We start from the raw sequence: 24726 nt of genomic DNA on the forward strand, positions 1-24726 counted from the left end.
AGGGAGCCCTGATAGCACAGCAGCGGATCCCTCCTCTCTTTCCCCCTGCCTGGTGTGAGACATGGAGTAGGGGAGTGCTAATGGTTCCAGATCTGGCATGAGACACCCAGGCCAGCAGAGGGAGCCCTGATAGCACAGCAGCGGATCCCTCCTCTCTTTCCCCCTGCCTGGTGTGAGACATGGAGCAGGGGAGTGCTAATGGTTCCAGATCTGGCATGGGACACCCAGGCCAGCAGAGGGAGCCCTGATAGCACAGCAGCGGATCCCTCCTCTCTTTCCCCCTGCCTGGTGTGAGACATGGAGTAGGAGAGTGCTAATGGTTCCAGATCTGGCATGGGACACCCAGGCCAGCAGAGGGAGCCCTGATAGCACAGCAGCGGATCCCTCCTCTCTTTCCCCCTGCCTGGTGTGAAACATGGAGTAGGGGAGTGCTAATGGTTCCAGATCTGGCATGGGACACCCAGGCCAGCAGAGGGAGCCCTGATAGCACAGCAGCGGATCCCTCCTCTCTTTCCCCCTGCCTGGTGTGGGACACCCAGGCCAGCAGAGGGAGCCCTGATAGCACAGCAGCGGATCCCTCCTCTCTTTCCCCCTGCCTGGTGTGAGACATGGAGCAGGGGAGTGCTAATGGTTCCAGATCTGGCATGAGACACCCAGGCCAGCAGAGGGAGCCCTGATAGCACAGCAGCGGATCCCTCCTCTCTTTCCCCCTGCCTGGTGTGAGACATGGAGCAGGGGAGTGCTAATGGTTCCAGATCTGGCATGAGACACCCAGGCCAGCAGAGGGAGCCCTGATAGCACAGCAGCGGATCCCTCCTCTCTTTCCCCCTGCCTGGTGTGAGACATGGAGTAGGAGAGTGCTAATGGTTCCAGATCTGGCATGGGACACCCAAGCCAGCAGAGGGAGCCCTGATAGCACAGCAGCGGATCCCTCCTCTCTTTCCCCCTGCCTGGTGTGAGACATGGAGTAGGAGAGTGCTAATGGTTCCAGATCTGGCATGGGACACCCAGGCCAGCAGAGGGAGCCCTGATAGCACAGCAGCGGATCCCTTCTCTCTTTCCCCCTGCCTGGTGTGAGACATGGAGCAGGGGAGTGCTAATGGTTCCAGATCTGGCATGAGACACCCAGGCCAGCAGAGAGAGCCCTGATAGCACAGCAGCGGATCCCTTCTCTCTTTCCCCCTGCCTGGTGTGAGACATGGAGTAGGGGAGTGCTAATGGTTCCAGATCTGGCATGGGACACCCAGGCCAGCAGAGGGAGCCCTGATAGCACAGCAGCGGATCCCTCCTCTCTTTCCCCCTGCCTGGTGTGAGACATGGAGCAGGGGAGTGCTAATGGTTCCAGATCTGGCATGAGACACCCAGGCCAGCAGAGGGAGCCCTGATAGCACAGCAGCGGATCCCTCCTCTCTTTCCCCCTGCCTGGTGTGAGACATGGAGTAGGAGAGTGCTAATGGTTCCAGATCTGGCATGGGACACCCAGGCCAGCAGAGGGAGCCCTGATAGCACAGCAGCGGATCCCTCCTCTCTTTCCCCCTGCCTGGTGTGAGACATGGAGCAGGGGAGTGCTAATGGTTCCAGATCTGGCATGGGACACCCAGGCCAGCAGAGGGAGCCCTGATAGCACAGCAGCGGATCCCTCCTCTCTTTCCCCCTGCCTGGTGTGAGACATGGAGTAGGAGAGTGCTAATGGTTCCAGATCTGGCATGAGACACCCAGGCCAGCAGAGGGAGCCCTGATAGCACAGCAGCGGATCCCTCCTCTCTTTCCCCCTGCCTGGTGTGAGACATGGAGTAGGGGAGTGCTAATGGTTCCAGATCTGGCATGAGACACCCAGGCCAGCAGAGGGAGCCCTGATAGCACAGCAGCGGATCCCTTCTCTCTTTCCCCCTGCCTGGTGTGAGACATGGAGTAGGGGAGTGCTAATGGTTCCAGATCTGGCATGGGACACCCAGGCCAGCAGAGGGAGCCCTGATAGCACAGCAGCGGATCCCTCCTCTCTTTCCCCCTGCCTGGTGTGAGACATGGAGCAGGGGAGTGCTAATGGTTCCAGATCTGGCATGGGACACCCAGGCCAGCAGAGGGAGCCCTGATAGCACAGCAGCGGATCCCTCCTCTCTTTCCCCCTGCCTGGTGTGGGACACCCAGGCCAGCAGAGGGAGCCCTGATAGCACAGCAGCGGATCCCTCCTCTCTTTCCCCCTGCCTGGTGTGAGACATGGAGCAGGGGAGTGCTAATGGTTCCAGATCTGGCATGAGACACCCAGGCCAGCAGAGGGAGCCCTGATAGCACAGCAGCGGATCCCTCCTCTCTTTCCCCCTGCCTGGTGTGAGACATGGAGCAGGGGAGTGCTAATGGTTCCAGATCTGGCATGAGACACCCAGGCCAGCAGAGGGAGCCCTGATAGCACAGCAGCGGATCCCTCCTCTCTTTCCCCCTGCCTGGTGTGAGACATGGAGCAGGGGAGTGCTAATGGTTCCAGATCTGGCATGAGACACCCAGGCCAGCAGAGAGAGCCCTGATAGCACAGCAGCGGATCCCTCCTCTCTTTCCCCCTGCCTGGTGTGAGACATGGAGTAGGGGAGTGCTAATGGTTCCAGATCTGGCATGAGACACCCAGGCCAGCAGAGGGAGCCCTGATAGCACAGCAGCGGATCCCTCCTCTCTTTCCCCCTGCCTGGTGTGAGACACCCAGGCCAGCAGAGGGAGCCCTGATAGCACAGCAGCGGATCCCTCCTCTCTTTCCCCCTGCCTGGTGTGAGACATGGAGTAGGGGAGTGCTAATGGTTCCAGATCTGGCATGAGACACCCAGGCCAGCAGAGGGAGCCCTGATAGCACAGCAGCGGATCCCTTCTCTCTTTCCCCCTGCCTGGTGTGAGACATGGAGTAGGGGAGTGCTAATGGTTCCAGATCTGGCATGGGACACCCAGGCCAGCAGAGGGAGCCCTGATAGCACAGCAGCGGATCCCTCCTCTCTTTCCCCCTGCCTGGTGTGAGACATGGAGCAGGGGAGTGCTAATGGTTCCAGATCTGGCATGGGACACCCAGGCCAGCAGAGGGAGCCCTGATAGCACAGCAGCGGATCCCTCCTCTCTTTCCCCCTGCCTGGTGTGGGACACCCAGGCCAGCAGAGGGAGCCCTGATAGCACAGCAGCGGATCCCTCCTCTCTTTCCCCCTGCCTGGTGTGAGACATGGAGTAGGGGAGTGCTAATGGTTCCAGATCTGGCATGGGACACCCAGGCCAGCAGAGGGAGCCCTGATAGCACAGCAGCGGATCCCTCCTCTCTTTCCCCCTGCCTGGTGTGAGACACCCAGGCCAGCAGAGGGAGCCCTGATAGCACAGCAGCGGATCCCTCCTCTCTTTCCCCCTGCCTGGTGTGAGACATAGAGTAGGGGAGTGCTAGCATAGCAAGCAGCTGTTGGGGAGACTGAGTGATAGCCAGGGCCAGCTGGGAGCTCAGAGGAGGGGCTGCAGGATGAGGGGGAAGTGCCTGCTCTACAGGCACAATCATGTCTATGGGGCCCATTTATCAACTTATATTTGCGGCTATATATTAGGTATCCCCCTAATGCAGGGCTGGGCCACACCGGCCCTCCACATGTTAATGAACTACACATCCCAGGATGCTTTGCATTAGTTTTGCTATGTGGCCATGCTGAAACTGATGCAAGGCATGCTGGGATGTGTAGTTCATCAACATCTGGAGGGCCGGTGTTGCCCAGCCCTGCCCTAATCCGATCCCTGCTGCGATCCCCCCTGCAGCGCCGCCGGCCGCATCCCCCATAGGTTTCTATGGGGGATGCGAAGCTGCCCGATGTATCAACATCAAGCAGCCCGGCATCGCACCCCTGGGCTGTCGCCACTCTGATATGGCGATAGTCCATTGTAGCCTATGGCTACACATCGCATTGCCCGAGCGGCAGTGCGGTCAGCGGGGTCGCGCGGGGGGGGGGGGGGGGGGGGGTCAGCGCGTAACCGCGCATGTGCAAACCCCCAGCTTCCGGGTCAGGGCTTCGCAGGGACGGGCTCCTGAGAAGCGGCCATGCACTTAGACAGGAGACGAGAAGCGGCCATGTACTTGGACTGGGGGGCGAGAAGCAGGCATGCACTTAGACTGGAGGAGAGAAGCTGCCATGCACTTGGACTGGGGGCAAGAAGCAGGCATGCACTTAGACTGGAGGAGAGAAGCTGCCTTGGACTGGGGGCGAGAAGCAGGCATGCACATAGATGGGAGATGAGAAGCGGCCATGCACTTGGTCTGGGGACGAGAAGCGGGCATGCACATAGATGGGAGATGAGAAGCGGCCATGCACTTGGTCTGGGGACGAGAAGCGGGCATGCACATAGATGGGAGATGAGAAGCGGCCATGCACTTGGACTGGGGACGAGAAGTGGGCATGCACATAGATGGGAGATGAGAAGCGGGCATGCACATAGACGGGAGGAGAGAAGGGTAAGAACACTTAGAAGGAAAGGCTTTTTTACGGTCAGGGTAGTAAAATGATGGAACCCTTCCATGTGAGGTGATGCCAGCAGATACAGTAACGTCATTTACATTAAGGCTAGACAATCATTTATTCGATAAAACCAATTAAGGGATATAACCGGTAATCTAAGGTTGAACTTAATGGACAGAACATGGAGAATGGTGGCTGTGCAGGTGCAGTAGACTGTGGTACAGCACTAATGACCAGAAACTTCAGAGCTGCCGGCCTGACAGGGAGGACCAGGATGGGGACTGTCCACTCGTGCCACAATGTGTGTGTGTACAATATACTCATGTGTGAGTGTGTGTACAATATACTCGTGTGAGTGTGTACAATATACTCGTGTGTAAGTGTGTGTACAATATACTAGTGTGTGAGTGTGTACAATATACTTGTGTGTTAGTGTGTGTACAATATACTCCTGTGTTAGTGTGTGTACAATATACTCGTGTGTGTACAATATACTTGTGTGTTAGTGTGTGTACAATATACTCGTGTGTGAGTGTGTGTACAGTATACTCGTGAGTGTGTGTGTGCAATATACTCGTGTGTGAGTGTGTGTGCAATATACTCGTGTGTGAGTGTGTGTGCAATATACTCGTGTGTGAGTGTGTGTGCAATATACTCGTGTGTGAGTGTGTGTGCAATAGACTCGTGTGTGTACAATATACTCCTGTGTGAGTGTGTGTATTGCTGCTTACCTTATTATGCAGCATCACGAAGGAAGTGGTGTGGTTGGGGGGCTCACGTCTAAAACGTGTCTATCACAGTCATGAAGCCGAGTGCTGTGACCAGCGCAACTTGTGGTGACAATGGTGATCCTACGTACCTCCCTACATGATCCCCATACCTCCCTACATTATCCTCGTACCTCCCTACATCATCCCCCTACCTAACTACATTATCCCCGTACCTTCCTGCTCCTCCCTACATTATCCCGGTACCTGCCTGCATTATCCCTGCACCTCCCTACATTATCCCCGTACCTCCCTACATTATCCTCGTACTTCCCTGCTCCTCCCTATATTATCCCTGTACCTTCCTGCTCCTCCCTACATTATCCCCGTACCTTCCTGCTCCGCCCTACATGATCCCCATACCTCCCTGCTCCTCCCTATGTTATCCCCGTACCTCCCTACATTATCCCCGTACCTCCCTACATTATCCCTGTACCTTCCTGCACCTCCCTACATTATCCCTGCACCTCCCTACATTATCCCCGTACCTTCCTGCTCCACCCTACATGATCCCCATACCTCCCTGCTCCTCCCTATGTTTTCCCCGTACCTCCCTACATTATCCCCGTACCTCCCTACATTATCCCTGTACCTCCCTACATTATCCCTGCACCTCCCTACATTATCCTTGAACCTCCCTGTGCCTCCCTACATTATCCCTGTGCCTCCCTACATTATCCTCGTACCTCCCTACATTATCCCCGTACCTCCCTGCTTCTCCCCTGCTCTTCCCTACATCATGCCCGTACCTCCATGCTCCTCCCTACATCATGCCCGTACCTTCCAGCACCTCCCTACATCATCCCCGTACCTCTCTGCGCCACCCGACAACATCCCTGCACCTCCCTACAGCATCCCCGTACTTCCATGCTCCTCCCTACATCATGCCCGTACCTCCATGCTTCTCCTTACATCATGCCCGTACTTCCCTGTACCTCCCTACATTATCCCCGTACCTCACTACATTATCCCTGTACCTCCCTACATTATCCCCGTACCTCCATGCTCCTCCCTACATCATGCCCGTACCTCCATGCTCCTCCCTACATCGTGCCCGTACCTCCATGCTTCTCCTTACATCATGCCCGTACTTCCCTGTACCTCCCTACATTATCCCCGTACCTCCCTACATCATCCCCGTACCTCACTACATTATCCCTACATCCTCTTAACATTATCCCAACATTATCTCTGGGTGTGGTATAGGGTTCCAACAGTCGGGATCCCGACTAGCCGGACTCAGACAGCATGGCGAGTGCAACAAAGCCCCTTGCGGGCACGCCACGTTGCGGGCACTATGCTCGCCACCTATTCTATTCTCCCTTGTGGGGGTCGTAGACCCCCACGAGGGAGAAAAGCCGGTGGCCGTTGTACACACACTTAACATAGGGATAATGTAGGGAGGTGCAGGGATAATGTAGGGAGGTGCAGGGATAACATAGGGATAATGTAGGGATGTACAGGGTGATGTAGGGAGTAGCAGGGAGGTATGAGGATAATGTAGAGATAATGGTTGCCGGACAGGATACCGACAGTCATTTACCCGACGTCGGGATCCCGACTGTTAAAACACCGACAGGCGGGTTCCCGACGGCCACCGGCTTTTCCCCCACGAGGGAGAAAAGCCGGTGGCCGTCGGGAACCCGCCTGTCGGTGTTTTAACAGTCGGGATCCCGACGTCGGGTAAATGACTGTCGGTATCCTGTCCGGCAACCATTATCTCTACATTATCCTCATACCTCCCTGCTACTCCCTACATCACCCTGTACATCCCTACATTATCCCTATGTTATCCCTGCACCTCCCTACATTATCCCTGCACCTCCCTACATTATCCCTATGTTATCCCTGCACCTCCCTACATTATCCCTGCACCTCACTACATTATCCCTATATTATCCCTGCACCTCCCTACATTATCTCTGCACTTCCCTACATTATCCCTACATAATCCATGCATCTCTCTACATTATCCATACATCCTCCCTACATTATCCCTACATAATCCCTGAACCTCCCTACATCAGCCCTACATCCTCCCTGCATTATCCCCACATTTCTACATTATCCCTGTACCTCCCTACATTATCCCTGTACCTCCCTACATTATCCCTGTACCTCCCTACATTATCCCTGCACCTCCCTACATGATCCCTGCACCTCCCTACATGATCCCTGCACCGCCCTACATGATCCCCGCACCTCCCTTCATGATCCCCGCACCTCGCTACATGATCCCCGCACCTCCCTACATGATCCCTGCACCTCCCTACATTATCCCTACATTATCCCTGTACCTTCCTACATTATCCATACATTATCCCTGCATCTCCCTACATTATCCCTACATTATCCCTGTACCTCCCTACATTATCCATACACCTCCCTACATTATCCCTGCACCTCCCTACATGATCCCTGCACCTCCCTACATGATCCCCGCACCTCCCTACATTATCCCTGTACCTCCCTACATTATCCATACACCTCCCTACATTATCCCTGCACCTCCCTACATTATCCATACACCTCCCTACATTATCCCTGCACCTCCCTACATGATCCCTGCACCGCCCTACATTATCCCTACACCTCCCTACATTATCCCTGCACCTCCCTACATTATCCCTGCACCTCCCTACATGATCCCTGCACCGCCCTACATTATCCCTACACCTCCCTACATTATCCCTGCACCTCCCTACATTATCCCTGCACCGCCCTACATTATCCCTACACCTCCCTACATTATCCCTACACCTCCCTACATTATCCATACACCTCCCTACATTATCCCTGTACCTCCCTACATTATCCCTGTACCTCCCTACATTATCCATACACCTCCCTACATTATCCCTGCACCTCCCTACATTATCCATACACCTCCCTACATTATCCCTGCACCTCCCTACATGATCCCTGCACCGCCCTACATGATCCCCGCACCTCCCTACATGATCCCCGCACCTCCCTACATGATCCCTGCACCTCCCTACATTATCCCCGTACCTCCCTACATTATCCCTACATTATCCCTGTACCCTGCATCTCCTTGCATTATCCCTGCACCTCCCTACATTATCCCTGCACCGCCCTACATGATCCCCGCACCTCCCTTCATGATCCCCGCACCTCGCTACATGATCCCCGCACCTCCCTACATGATCCCTGCACCTCCCTACATTATCCCTATGTTATCCCTGCACCTCCCTACATTATCCCTGCACCTCACTACATTATCCCTATATTATCCCTGCACCTCCCTACATTATCTCTGCACTTCCCTACATTATCCCTACATAATCCATGCATCTCTCTACATTATCCATACATCCTCCCTACATTATCCCTACATAATCCATGCATCTCTCTACATAATCCATACATCCTCCCTGCATTATCCCTACATAATCCCTGAACCTCCCTACATCAGCCCTACATCCTCCCTGCATTATTCCCACATTTCTACATTATCCCTGCACCTCCCTACATTATCCCTGCACCTCCCTACATTATCCATACACCTCCCTACATTATCCCTGCACCTCCCTACATTATCCCTGTACCTCCCTACATTATCCATACACCTCCCTACATTATCCCTGCACCTCCCTACATGATCCCTGCACCTCCCTACATGATCCCCGCACCTCCCTACATGATCCCCGCACCTCCCTACATGATCCCTGCATTATCCCTGCATCTCCTTGCATTATCCCTGCACCTCCCTACATTATCCCTACATTATCCCTGCATCTCCCTGCATTATCCTTGCACATACATTCAGGGGTTAAAGTGAGGGGGAACGGGGTGGAACTGAGTTCCGCCACCTCTAATGGTAGGGGAACTGAGTTCCACCTCTTCCTCAGGCCTGAACAGTAATTCCAACAGAAAAACCTGTCACAGTGGCTGCTTCTTCTTCTGGCACGGATATCATGCTATCACTGCGGCTTATGTGATGTCATGCTATCACTGCGGCATATGTGATGTCATGCTATCACTGCGGCATATGTGATGTCATGCTATCACTGCGCCATATGTGATGTCATGCTATCACTGCGGCATATGTGATGTCATGCTATCACTGCGGCTGAAGTGAAGAAGAGGAGCAGCTCTGTGCTTGCTGAAGACAGGGACTCAGAGGAGGGGAAGCTGCTGGAGGGACACAGGGCATGCAGCTGCTGGAGTGACAGATGTGTACAAGAGGCACTACAGTAGTAATTTAATATTAATCAATAGCACTACAGTACAGTGTAATGTGTATATGATTGTGCTACTTTGTGGTGTAATTAGTTATTATTGTGTAATCACATTGCTTCCTTGTGGGACAATTATCCCTTAATGAGAGGCAGGGCACAAGTTCCCTGACACTTGTATAGGCTCTGCCCAATGGGGGGGTGGGGGGTCGGTGTTAATGGAATGGAGTTCCACCACCTCTCCAGGATCACTTTGAGCCCTGCCTACATTCTCCCTGCACCTACACTAGCCCTCTCCACACTGACAGTAGTTGTCCCCATCAGCACTGAGTGACAGGAAACCACAAGCACTACTGACAGACGTAACCGGATACATATAGGGGACGCACACACAGCACCTATACGGGGGCCGCCTGCTCCTGTACATACGTGGCCGTATACATATAGGGGACGTGCACACAGCACATGTCCGGGGGCCGTCTGCTCCTGTACATACATGGCCGGATACATATAGGGGACGTGCACACAGCACATGTCCGGGGGCCGCCTGCTCCTGTATATACATGGCCGGATACATATAGGGGACGTGCACACAGCACATGTCCGGGGGACGTCTGCTCCCGTACATACATGGCCGGATACATATAGGGGACATGCACACAGCACATGTCCGGGGGCCGCCTGCTCCTGTACATACGTGGCCGCATACATATAGGGGACGTGCACACAGCACATGTCCGGGGACCGCCTGCTCCTGTACATACGTGGGCGCATACAAATAGGGGACGTGCACACAGCACATGTCCGGGGGCCGCCTGCTCCTGTACATACATGGCCGGATACATATAGGGGACGTGCACACAGCACATGTCCGGGGGCCGCCTGCTCCTGTACATACGTGGCCGGATACATATAGGGGACGCGCACACAGCACATGTCCGGGGGCCGCCTGCTCCTGTACATACATGGCCGGATACATATAGGGGACGTGCACACAGCACATGTCCGGGGGCCGCCTGCTCCTGTACATACGTGGCCGGATACATATAGGGGACGCGCACACAGCACATGTCCGGGGGCCGCCTGCTCCTGTACATACATGGCCGGATACATATAGGGGACGCACACACAGCACATGTCCGGGGGTCGCCTGCTCCTGTACATACATGGCCGGATACATATAGGGGACGTGCACACAGCACATGTATGGGGACCGCCTGTTCCTGTACGTACATGGCCGGATACATATAGGGGACGTGCACACAGCACATGTCCGGGGACCGCCTGCTCCTGTACATACGTGGGCGCATACAAATAGGGGACGTGCACACAGCACATGTCCGGGGGCCGCCTGCTCCTGTACATACATGGCCGGATACATATAGGGGACGCGCACACAGCACATGTCCGGGGGCCGCCTGCTCCTGTACATACGTGGCCGGATACATATAGGGGACGTGCACACAGCATATGTCCGGGGGACGTCTGCTCCTGTACGTACATGGCCGGATACATATAGGGGACGTGCACACAGCACATGTCCGGGGGATGCCTGCTCCTGTACGTACATGGCCGGATACATATAGGGGACGTGCACACAGCACATGTCCGGGGGACGTCTGCTCCTGTACATACATGGCCGGATACATATAGGGGACGTGCACACAGCACATGTCCGGGGGCCGCCTGCTCCTCTACGTACATGGCCGGATACATATAGGGGACGTGCACACAGAACATGTCCGGGGGCCGCCTGCTCCTGTACGTACATGGCCGGATACATATAGGGGACGTGCACACAGCACATGTCCGGGGGCCGCCTGCTCCTGTACATACGTGGCCGGATACATATAGGGGGCGTGCACACAGCACATGTCCGGGGGCCGCCTGCTCCTGTACATACATGGCCGGATACATATAGGGGACGTGCACACAGCACATGTCCGGGGGCCGCCTGCTCCTGTACATACGTGGCCGGATACATATAGGGGACGCGCACACAGCACATGTCCGGGGGCCGCCTGCTCCTGTACATACGTGGCCGCATACAAATAGGGGACGTGCACACAGCACATGTCCGGGGGCCGCCTGCTCCTGTACATACATGGCCGGATACATATAGGGGACGTGCACACAGCACATGTCCGGGGGCCGCCTGCTCCTGTACATACGTGGCCGGATACATATAGGGGACGCGCACACAGCACATGTCCGGGGGCCGCCTGCTCCTGTACATACGTGGCCGCATACAAATAGGGGACGTGCACACAGCACATGTCCGGGGGATGCCTGCTCCTGTACATACATGGCCGGATACATATAGGGGACGTGCACACAGCACATGTCCGGGGGTCGCCTGCTCCTGTACATACATGGCCGCATACAAATAGGGGACGTGCACACAGCACATGTCCGGGGGCCGTCTGCTCCTGTACATACATGGCCGGATACATATAGGGGACGTGCACACAGCACATGTCCGGGGGCCGCCTGCTCCCGTACATACATGGCCGGATACATATAGGGGACGTGCACACAGCACATGTATGGGGACCGCCTGTTCCTGTACGTACATGGCCGGATACATATAGGGGACGTGCACACAGCACATGTCCGGGGACCGCCTGCTCCTGTACATACGTGGGCGCATACAAATAGGGGACGTGCACACAGCACATGTCCGGGGGCCGCCTGCTCCTGTACATACATGGCCGGATACATATAGGGGACGTGCACACAGCACATGTCCGGGGGCCGCCTGCTCCTGTACATACGTGGCCGGATACATATAGGGGACGCGCACACAGCACATGTCCGGGGGCCGCCTGCTCCTGTACATACGTGGCCGCATACAAATAGGGGACGTGCACACAGCACATGTCCGGGGGATGCCTGCTCCTGTACATACATGGCCGGATACATATAGGGGACGTGCACACAGCACATGTCCGGGGGTCGCCTGCTCCTGTACATACATGGCCGCATACAAATAGGGGACGTGCACACAGCACATGTCCGGGGGCCGTCTGCTCCTGTACATACATGGCCGGATACATATAGGGGACGTGCACACAGCACATGTCCGGGGGCCGCCTGCTCCTGTACATACATGGCCGGATACATATAGGGGACGTGCACACAGCACATGTCCGGGGGCCGCCTGCTCCCGTACATACATGGCCGGATACATATAGGGGACGTGCACACAGCACATGTCCGGGGGCTGCCTGCTCCTGTACATACATGGCCGGATACATATAGGGGACGTGCACACAGCACATGTCCGGGGACCGCCTGCTCCTGTACATACGTGGCCGGATACATATAGGGGGCGTGCACACAGCACATGTCCGGGGGCCGCCTGCTCCTGTACATACATGGCCGGATACATATAGGGGACGTGCACACAGCACATGTCCGGGGGCCGCCTGCTCCTGTACATACGTGGCCGGATACATATAGGGGACGCGCACACAGCACATGTCCGGGGGCCGCCTGCTCCTGTACATACGTGGCCGCATACAAATAGGGGACGTGCACACAGCACATGTCCGGGGATGCCTGCTCCTGTACATACATGGCCGGATACATATAGGGGACGTGCACACAGCACATGTCCGGGGGTCGCCTGCTCCTGTACATACATGGCCGCATACAAATAGGGGACGTGCACACAGCACATGTCCGGGGGCCGTCTGCTCCTGTACATACATGGCCGGATACATATAGGGGACGTGCACACAGCACATGTCCGGGGGCCGCCTGCTCCTGTACATACATGGCCGGATACATATAGGGGACGTGCACACAGCACATGTCCGGGGGCCGCCTGCTCCCGTACATACATGGCCGGATACATATAGGGGACGTGCACACAGCACATGTCCGGGGGCTGCCTGCTCCTGTACATACATGGCCGGATACATATAGGGGACGTGCACACAGCACATGTCCGGGGACCGCCTGCTCCTGTACATACGTGGCCGGATACATATAGGGGGCGTGCACACAGCACATGTCCGGGGGCCGCCTGCTCCTGTACATACATGGCCGGATACATATAGGGGACGTGCACACAGCACATGTCCGGGGGCCGTCTGCTCCTGTACATTCATGGCCGGATACATATAGGGGACGTGCACACAGCATATGTCCGGGGGACCTCCTGCTCCTGTACATACATGGCCGGATACATATAGGGGACGTGCACACAGCACATGTACGGGCGCCGCCTGCTCCTGTACATACATGGCCAGATACATGTAGGGGACATGCACACAGCACATGTCCGGGGGCTGCCTACTCCTGTACATACATGGCCGGATACATATAGGGGACGTGCACACAGCACATGTCCGGGGACCGCCTGCTCCTGTACATACGTGGCCGGATACATATAGGGGGCGTGCACACAGCACATGTCCGGGGGCCGCCTGCTCCTGTACATACATGGCCGGATACATATAGGGGACGTGCACACAGCACATGTCCGGGGGCCGCCTGCTCCTGTACATACGTGGCCGCATACAAATAGGGGACGTGCACACAGCACATGTACGGGCGCCGCCTGCTCCTGTACATACATGGCCAGATACATGTAGGGGACATGCACACAGCACATGTCCGGGGGCCGCCTGCTCCTGTACATACATGGCCGCATACAAATAGGGGACGTGCACACAGCACATGTCCGGGGGCCGTCTGCTCCTGTACATTCATGGCCGGATACATATAGGGGACGTGCACACAGCACATGTCCGGGGGACCTCCTGCTCCTGTACATACATGGCCGGATACATATAGGGGACGTGCACACAGCACATGTCCGGGGGACCTCCTGCTCCTGTACATACATGGCCGGATACATATAGGGGACGTGCACACAGCACATGTACGGGCTCCGCCTGCTCCTGTACATACATGGCCGGATACATATAGGGGACGTGCACACAGCACATGTACGGGCTCCGCCTGCTCCTGTACATACATGGCCAGATACATGTAGGGGACATGCACACAGCACATGTCCGGGGGCCGTCTGCTCCTGTACATACATGGCCGGATACATATAGGGGACGTGCACACAGCACATGTACGGGCGCCGCCTGCTCCTGTACATACATGGCCGGATACATGTAGGGGACATGCACACAGCACATGTCCGGGGGCCGCCTGCTCCTGTACATACATGGCCGCATACAAATAGGGGACGTGCACACAGCACATGTCCGGGGGCCGTCTGCTCCTGTACATTCATGGCCGGATACATATAGGGGACGTGCACACAGCACATGTCCGGGGGACCTCCTGCTCCTGTACATACATGGCCGGATACATATAGGGGACGTGCACACAGCACATGTACGGGCGCCGCCTGCTCCTGTACATACATGGCCAGATACATGTAGGGGACATGCACACAGCACATGTCCGGGGGCTGCCTGCTCCTGTACATACATGGCCGGATACATATAGGGGACATGCACACAGCACATGTCCGGGGGCTGCCTGCTCCTGTACATACATGGCCGGATACATATAGGGGACGTGCACACAGCACATGTCCGGGGGCCGTCTGCTCCTGTACATACGTGGCCGCATACAAATAGGGGACGTGCACACAGCACATGTCCGGGGGCCGTCTGCTCCTGTACATTCATGGCCGGATACATATAGGGGACGTGCACACAGCACATGTACGGGCGCCGCCTGCTCCTGTACATACATGGCCAGATACATGTAGGGGACATGCACACAGCACATGTCCGGGGGCTGCCTGCTCCTGTACATACATGGCCGGATACATATAGGGGACGTGCACACAGCACATGTCCGGGGGCCGCCTGCTCCTGTACATACGTGGCCGGATACATATAGGGGACGCGCACACAGCACATGTCCGGGGGCCGCCTGCTCCTGTACATACGTGGCCGCATACAAATAGGGGACGTGCACACAGCACATGTCCGGGGGATGCCTGCTCCTGTACATACATGGCCGGATACATATAGGGGACGTGCACACAGCACATGTCCGGGGGTCGCCTGCTCCTGTACATACATGGCCGCATACAAATAGGGGACGTGCACACAGCACATGTCCGGGGGCCGTCTGCTCCTGTACATACATGGCCGGATACATATAGGGGACGTGCACACAGCACATGTCCGGGGGCCGCCTGCTCCTGTACATACATGGCCGGATACATATAGGGGACGTGCACACAGCACATGTCCGGGGGCCGCCTGCTCCCGTACATACATGGCCGGATACATATAGGGGACGTGCACACAGCACATGTCCGGGGGCTGCCTGCTCCTGTACATACATGGCCGGATACATATAGGGGACGTGCACACAGCACATGTCCGGGGACCGCCTGCTCCTGTACATACGTGGCCGGATACATATAGGGGGCGTGCACACAGCACATGTCCGGGGGCCGCCTGCTCCTGTACATACATGGCCGGATACATATAGGGGACGTGCACACAGCACATGTCCGGGGGCCGCCTGCTCCTGTACATACGTGGCCGGATACATATAGGGGACGCGCACACAGCACATGTCCGGGGGCCGCCTGCTCCTGTACATACGTGGCCGCATACAAATAGGGGACGTGCACACAGCACATGTCCGGGGGATGCCTGCTCCTGTACATACATGGCCGGATACATATAGGGGACGTGCACACAGCACATGTCCGGGGGTCGCCTGCTCCTGTACATACATGGCCGCATACAAATAGGGGACGTGCACACAGCACATGTCCGGGGGCCGTCTGCTCCTGTACATACATGGCCGGATACATATAGGGGACGTGCACACAGCACATGTCCGGGGGCCGCCTGCTCCTGTACATACATGGTCGGATACATATAGGGGACGTGCACACAGCACATGTCCGGGGGCCGCCTGCTCCCGTACATACATGGCCGGATACATATAGGGGACGTGCACACAGCACATGTCCGGGGGCTGCCTGCTCCTGTACATACATGGCCGGATACATATAGGGGACGTGCACACAGCACATGTCCGGGGACCGCCTGCTCCTGTACATACGTGGCCGGATACATATAGGGGGCGTGCACACAGCACATGTCCGGGGGCCGCCTGCTCCTGTACATACATGGCCGGATACATATAGGGGACGTGCACACAGCACATGTCCGGGGGCCGTCTGCTCCTGTACATTCATGGCCGGATACATATAGGGGACGTGCACACAGCATATGTCCGGGGGACCTCCTGCTCCTGTACATACATGGCCGGATACATATAGGGGACGTGCACACAGCACATGTACGGGCGCCGCCTGCTCCTGTACATACATGGCCAGATACATGTAGGGGACATGCACACAGCACATGTCCGGGGGCTGCCTGCTCCTGTACATACATGGCCGGATACATATAGGGGACGTGCACACAGCACATGTCCGGGGACCGCCTGCTCCTGTACATACGTGGCCGGATACATATAGGGGGCGTGCACACAGCACATGTCCGGGGGCCGCCTGCTCCTGTACATACATGGCCGGATACATATAGGGGACGTGCACACAGCACATGTCCGGGGGCCGCCTGCTCCTGTACATACGTGGCCGCATACAAATAGGGGACGTGCACACAGCACATGTACGGGCGCCGCCTGCTCCTGTACATACATGGCCAGATACATGTAGGGGACATGCACACAGCACATGTCCGGGGGCTGCCTGCTCCTGTACATACATGGCCGGATACATATAGGGGACGTGCACACAGCACATGTCCGGGGGCCGTCTGCTCCTGTACATACGTGGCCGCATACAAATAGGGGACGTGCACACAGCACATGTCCGGGGGCCGTCTGCTCCTGTACATTCATGGCCGGATACATATAGGGGACGTGCACACAGCACATGTACGGGCGCCGCCTGCTCCTGTACATACATGGCCAGATACATGTAGGGGACATGCACACAGCACATGTCCGGGGGCTGCCTGCTCCTGTACATACATGGCCGGATACATATAGGGGACGTGCACACAGCACATGTACGGGGGCTGCCTGCTCCTGTACATTCATGGCCGGATACATATAGGGGACGTGCACACAGCACATGTACGGGCGCCGCCTGCTCCTGTACATACATGGCCAGATACATGTAGGGGACGTGCACACAGCACATGTCCGGGGGCCGCCTGCTCCTGTACATACATGGCCAGATACATGTAGGGGACATGCACACAGCACATGTCCGGGGGCTGCCTGCTCCTGTACATACATGGCCGGATACATATAGGGGACGTGCACACAGCACATGTCCGGGGGCTGCCTGCTCCTGTACATACATGGCCGGATACATATAGGGGACGTGCACACAGCACATGTCCGGGGGCTGCCTGCTCCTGTACATACATGGCCGGATACATATAGGGGACGTGCACACAGCACATGTCCGGGGGACCTCCTGCTCCTGTACATACATGGCCGGATACATATAGGGGACGTGCACACAGCACATGTACGGGCGCCGCCTGCTCCTGTACATACGTGGCCAGATACATGTAGGGGACATGCACACAGCACATGTCCGGGGGCTGCCTGCTCCTGTACATACATGGCCGGATACATATAGGGGACATGCACACAGCACATGTCCGGGGGCTGCCTGCTCCTGTACATACATGGCCGGATATATATAGGGGACGTGCACACAGCACATGTCCGGGGGCCGCCTGCTCCTGTACATACATGGCCGGATACATATAGGGGACGTGCACACAGCACATGTCCGGGGGCCGCCTGTTCCTGCACATACATGGCCGGATACATATAGGGGACGTGCACACAGCACATGTCCGGGGGACGTCTGCTCCCGTACATACATGGCCGGATACATATAGGGGACGCGCACACAGCACATGTCCGGGGGCCACCTGCTCCTGTACATACGTGGCCGGATACATATAGGGGACGTGATCACAGCACAAATATACGGGGGACACCTGCTCCTGTACATACATGGCCGGATACATATAGGGGACGTGCACACAGCACATATATACGGGGGCCGCCTGCTCCTGTACATACATGGCCGGATACATATAGGGGACGTGCACACAGCACATGTCCGGGGGCCGCCTGCTCCTGTACATACATGGCCGGATACATATAGGGGACATGCATACAGCACATGTATGGTGACCGCCTGCTCCTGTACATACATGGCCGGATACATATAGGGGACGTGCACACAGCACATGTCCGGGGGCCGCCTGCTCCTGTATATACATGGCCGGATACATATAGGGGACGCGCACACAGCACATGTACGGGGGCCGCCTGCTCCTGTACATACATGGCCGGATACATATAGGGGACGCGCACACAGCACATGTCCGGGGGCCGCCTGCTCCTGTACATACATGGCCGGATACATATAGGGGGCGTGCACACAGCACATGTCCGGGGGCCGCCTGCTCCTGTACATACATGGCTGGATACATATAGGGGGCGTGCACACAGCACATGTCCGGGGGACGCCTGCTCCTGTACATACATGGCCGGATACATATAGGGGACGCGCACACAGCACATGTCCGGGGGCCGCCTGCTCCTGTACATACATGGCCGGATACATATAGGGGACGTGCACACAGCACATGTCCGGGGGCCGCCTGCTCCTGTACATACATGGCCGCATACAAATAGGGGACGTGCACACAGCACATGTCCAGGGGCCGTCTGCTCCTGTACATTCATGGCCGGATACATATAGGGGACGTGCACACAGCACATGTCCGGGGGACCTCCTGCTCCTGTACATACATGGCCGGATACATATAGGGGACGTGCACACAGCACATGTACGGGCGCCGCCTGCTCCTGTACATACATGGCCAGATACATGTAGGGGACATGCACACAGCACATGTCCGGGGGCTGCCTGCTCCTGTACATACATGGCCGGATACATATAGGGGACGTGCACACAGCACATGTCCGGGGGTTGCCTGCTCCTGTACATACATGGCCGGATACATATAGGGGACGTGCACACAGCACATGTACGGGCGCCGCCTGCTCCTGTACATACATGGCCAGATATATGTAGGGGACATGCACACAGCACATGTCCGGGGGCTGCCTGCTCCTGTACATACATGGCCGGATACATATAGGGGACATGCACACAGCACATGTCCGGGGGCTGCCTGCTCCTGTACATACATGGCCGGATATATATAGGGGACGTGCACACAGCACATGTCCGGGGGCCGCCTGCTCCTGTACATACATGGCCGGATACATATAGGGGACGTGCACACAGCACATGTCCGGGGGCCGCCTGTTCCTGCACATACATGGCCGGATACATATAGGGGACGTGCACACAGCACATGTCCGGGGGACGTCTGCTCCCGTACATACATGGCCGGATACATATAGGGGACGCGCACACAGCACATGTCCGGGGGCCGCCTGCTCCTGTACATACGTGGCCGGATACATATAGGGGACGTGCACACAGCACAAATATACGGGGGACACCTGCTCCTGTACATACATGGCCGGATACATATAGGGGACGTGCACACAGCACATATATACGGGGGCCGCCTGCTCCCGTACATACATGGCCGGATACATATAGGGGACGTGCACACAGCACATGTCCGGGGGCCGCCTGCTCCTGTACATACATGGCCGGATACATATAGGGGACATGCATACAGCACATGTATGGTGACCGCCTGCTCCTGTACATACATGGCCGGATACATATAGGGGACGTGCACACAGCACATGTCCGGGGGCCGCCTGCTCCTGTATATACATGGCCGGATACATATAGGGGACGCGCACACAGCACATGTACGGGGGCCGCCTGCTCCTGTACATACATGGCCGGATACATATAGGGGACGCGCACACAGCACATGTCCGGGGGCCGCCTGCTCCTGTACATACATGGCCGGATACATATAGGGGGCGTGCACACAGCACATGTCCGGGGGCCGCCTGCTCCTGTACATACATGGCCGGATACATATAGGGGGCGTGCACACAGCACATGTCCGGGGGACGCCTGCTCCTGTACATACATGGCCGGATACATATAGGGGACGCGCACACAGCACATGTCCGGGGGCCGCCTGCTCCTGTACATACATGGCCGGATACATATAGGGGGCGTGCACACAGCACATGTCCGGGGGGACGCCTGCTCCTGTACATACATGGCCGGATACATATAGGGGACGTGCACACAGCACATGTCCGGTGGACGCCTGCTCCTGTACATTCATGGCCGGATACATATAGGGGACGTGCACACAGCACATGTCCGGGACACACCTGCTCCTGTACATACATGGCCGGATACATATAGGGGACGTGCACACAGCACATGTACGGGCGCCGCCTGCTCCTGTACATACATGGCCAGATACATGTAGGGGACATGCACACAGCACATGTCCGGGGGCCGCCTGCTCCTGTACATACATGGCCGGATACATATAGGGGACGTGCACACAGCACATATATACGGGGGCCGCCTGCTCCCGTACATACATGGCCGGATACATATATGGGACGCACACACTGCACATGTATGGTGACCGCCTGCTCCTGTACATACATGGCTGGATACATATAGGGGACAGCACATGTCCGGGGGCCGCCTGCTCCTGTACATACATGGCCGGATACATATAGGGGACGCGCACACAGCACATGTCCGGGGGCCGCCTGCTCCCGTACATACATGGCCGGATACATATAGGGGACGTGCACACAGCACATGTACGGGGGACGCCTGCTCCCGTACATACATGGCCGGATACATATAGGGGACGTGCACACAGCACATGTATGGGGGAAGCCTGCTCCTGTACATACATGGCCGGATACATATAGGGGACGTGCACACAGCACATGTCCGGGTGACGCCTGCTCCTGTACATACATGGCCGGATACATATAGGGGACGTGCACACAGCACATGTCCGGGGGCCGCCTGCTCCCGTACATACATGGCCGGATACATATAGGGTGACGTGCACACAGCACATGTCCGGGGGCTGCCTGCTCCTGTACATACATGGCCGGATACATATAGGGGACGTGCACACAGCACATGTCCGGGGGCCGCCTGCTCCTGTACATACATGGCCGGATACATATAGGGGACATGCATACAGCACATGTATGGTGACCGCCTGCTCCTGTACATACATGGCTGGATACATATAGGGGACGGTCACACAGCACATGTCCGGGGGCTGCCTGCTCCTGTACATACATGGCCGGATACATATAGGGGACGTGCACACAGCACATGTATGGTGACCGCCTGCTCCTGTACATACATGGCTGGATACATATAGGGGACGTGCACACAGCACATGTATGGGGACCGCCTGCTCCCGTACATACATGGCCGGATACATATAGGGGACGTGCACACAGCATATATATATGGGGGCCGCCTGCTCCTGTACTTACATGGCTGGATACATATAGGGGACGCCTGCTCCTGTACATACATGGCCGGATACATATAGGGGATCTGCATGTAGCACATGTCCGGGGGCCGCCTGATCCGGTACATACATGGACGGATACATATAGGGGACGTGCACACAGCACATGTATGGGGACCGCCTGTTCCTGTACATACATGGCCGGATACATATAGGGGACGTGCACACAGCACATGTCCGGGGGCCGCCTGCTCTTGTACATACATGGCCGAATACATATAGGGGGCGTGCACACAGCACATGTCCGGGGGCTGCCTGCTCTTGTACATACATGGCCGGATACATATAGGGGGCGTGCACACAGCACATGTCCGGGGGCCGCCTGCTCCTGTACATACATGGACGGATACATATAGGGGACGTGCACACAGCACATGTACGGGGGCCGCCTGCTCCTGTACATACATGGACGGATACATATAGGGGACGTGCACACAGAACATGTCCGGGGGCCGCCTGCTCCTGTACGTACATGGCCGGATACATATAGGGGACGTGCACACAGCACATGTCCGGGGGCCGCCTGCTCCTGTACATACATGGACGGATACATATAGGGGACGTGCACACAGAACATGTCCGGGGGCCGCCTGCTCCTGTACATACATGGCCGGATACATATAGGGGACGCGCACACAGCACATGTCCGGGGGCCGCCTGCTCCTGTACATACATGGCTGGATACATATAGGGGACGTGCACACAGCACATGTCCGGGGACCGCCTGCTCCTGTATGTACATGGCCGGATACATATAGGGGACGTGCACACAGCACATGTCCGGGGACCGCCTGCTCCTGTACGTACATGGCCGGATACATATAGGGGACGTGCACACAGCACATGTCCGGGGGACGTCTGCTCCCGTACATACATGGCCGGATACATATAGGGGACGTGCACACAGCACATGTCCGGGGGCCGCCTGCTCCTGTACATACATGGCTGGATACATATAGGGGGCGTGCACACAGCACATGTCCGGGGGACGTCTGCTCCCGTACATACATGGCCGGATACATATAGGGGATCTGCATGTAGCACTCGTTACTGTAATTTAGTGAAGCCACTAATAACTGTCATGTGTGAGACTACTAGTTACTGTAAGTTAGTGATACTGCTAGTTACTGTATTTTGTGAGACTACTAGTTACTGTAAGTTATTGATACTGCTAGTTACTGTATTTTGTGAGACTACTAGTTACTGAAAGTTAGAAGACTATCTTACAGGGCGGCAATGGAGACGGTGGAGTCAGAGGTTTTTGATCTGGAGAATCGTCTGGAAAAGGTAAGTGATGGGGATGGAGGGTAATGGTACGGGTTACATTACTTAGCATATGTATAGGAATGAGGGGTGGGGTGTTTCCAGATGCATTAAATGACAACAACAATAGCACTGGTATATTATATGATCAGTATACCTGCCACCACATCATGCAGTGTAAGGGACAGAGCGGAGCTGCCACCACACCATGCAGTGTAAGGGACAGAGCGAAGCTGCCACCACACCATGCAGTGTAAGGGACAGAGCGGAGCTGCCACCACATCATGCAGTGTAAGGGACAGAGCGGAGCTGCCACCACACCATGCAGTGTAAGGGACAGAGTGGAGCTGCCACCACATCATGCAGTGTAAGGGACAGAGCGGAGCTGCCACCACATCATACAGTGTAAGGGACAGAGCGGAGCTGCCACCACATCATGCAGTGTAAGGGACAGAGTGGAGCTGCCACCACATCATACAGTGTACGGGACAGAGCGGAGCTGCCACCACATCATGCAGTGTAAGGGACAGAGCGGAGCTGCCACCACATCATGCAGTGTAAGGGACAGAGCGGAGCTGCCACCACACCATGCAGTGTAAGGGGCGGAGCTGCCACCACACCATGCAGTGTAAGGGACATAGTGGAGCTGCCACCACATCATGCAGTGTAAGGGACAGAGCGGAGCTGCCACCACACCATGCAGTGTAAGGGGCGGAGCTGCCACCACATCATACAGTGTAAGGGACATAGTGGAGCTGCCACCACATCATGCAGTGTAAGGGACAGAGCAGAGCTGCCACCACATTATGCAGTGTAAGGGACAGAGCGGAGCTGCCACCACATCATGCAGTGTAAGGGACAGAGCGGAGCTGCCACCACATCATACAGTGTAAGGGACAGAGCGGAGCTGCCACCACATCATGCAGTGTAAGGGACAGAGCGGAGCTGCCACCACATTATGCTGCGTAAGGGACAGAGCAGAGCTGCCACCACACCATGCAGTGTAAGGGACAGAGCGGAGCTGCCACCACATCATACAGTGTAAGGGACAGAGTGGAGCTGCCACCACATCATGCAGTGTAAGGGACAGAGCGGAGCTGCCACCACATCATGCAGTGTAAGGGACAGAGTCGAGCTGCCACCACATCATGCAGTGTAAGGGACAGAGTGGAGCTGCCACCACACCATGCAGTGTAAGGGACAGAGCGGAGCTGCCACCACATCATGCAGTGTAAGGGACAGAGCGGAGCTGCCACCACATCACGCAGTGTAAGGGATAGAGCGGAGCTGCCACCACATCACGCAGTGTAAGGGACAGAGCGGAGCTGCCACCACACCATGCAGTGTAAGGGACAGAGCGGAGCTGCCACCACATCATACAGTGTAAGGGACAGAGCGGAGCTGCCACCACATCATGCAGTGTAAGGGACAGAGCGGAGCTGTCACCACACCATGCAGTGTAAGGGAGAGAGCGGAGCTGCCACCACATCATACAGTG

At 56.5% G+C, this 24726-nt stretch overlaps 1 protein-coding gene across 1 annotated transcript in view; it reads left to right on the plus strand.

Annotated features, from left to right (window-relative positions):
• Nucleotides 1–24726, plus strand: part of ACAP1 (ArfGAP with coiled-coil, ankyrin repeat and PH domains 1) — a 273447-nt gene that overhangs the window by 3418 nt on the left and 245303 nt on the right. The window contains exon 2 of the mRNA XM_083185916.1: nt 23195–23252. Coding sequence (XP_083042042.1) covers nt 23195–23252 — 58 coding nt within the window. The remainder of the gene's footprint in view (nt 1–23194; nt 23253–24726) is intronic.

This window comes from Crinia signifera, chromosome 4 (genome assembly GCF_055691185.1).
Source record: "Crinia signifera chromosome 4, ASM5569118v1, whole genome shotgun sequence".
Lineage (NCBI taxonomy): Eukaryota > Metazoa > Chordata > Amphibia > Anura > Myobatrachidae > Crinia > Crinia signifera.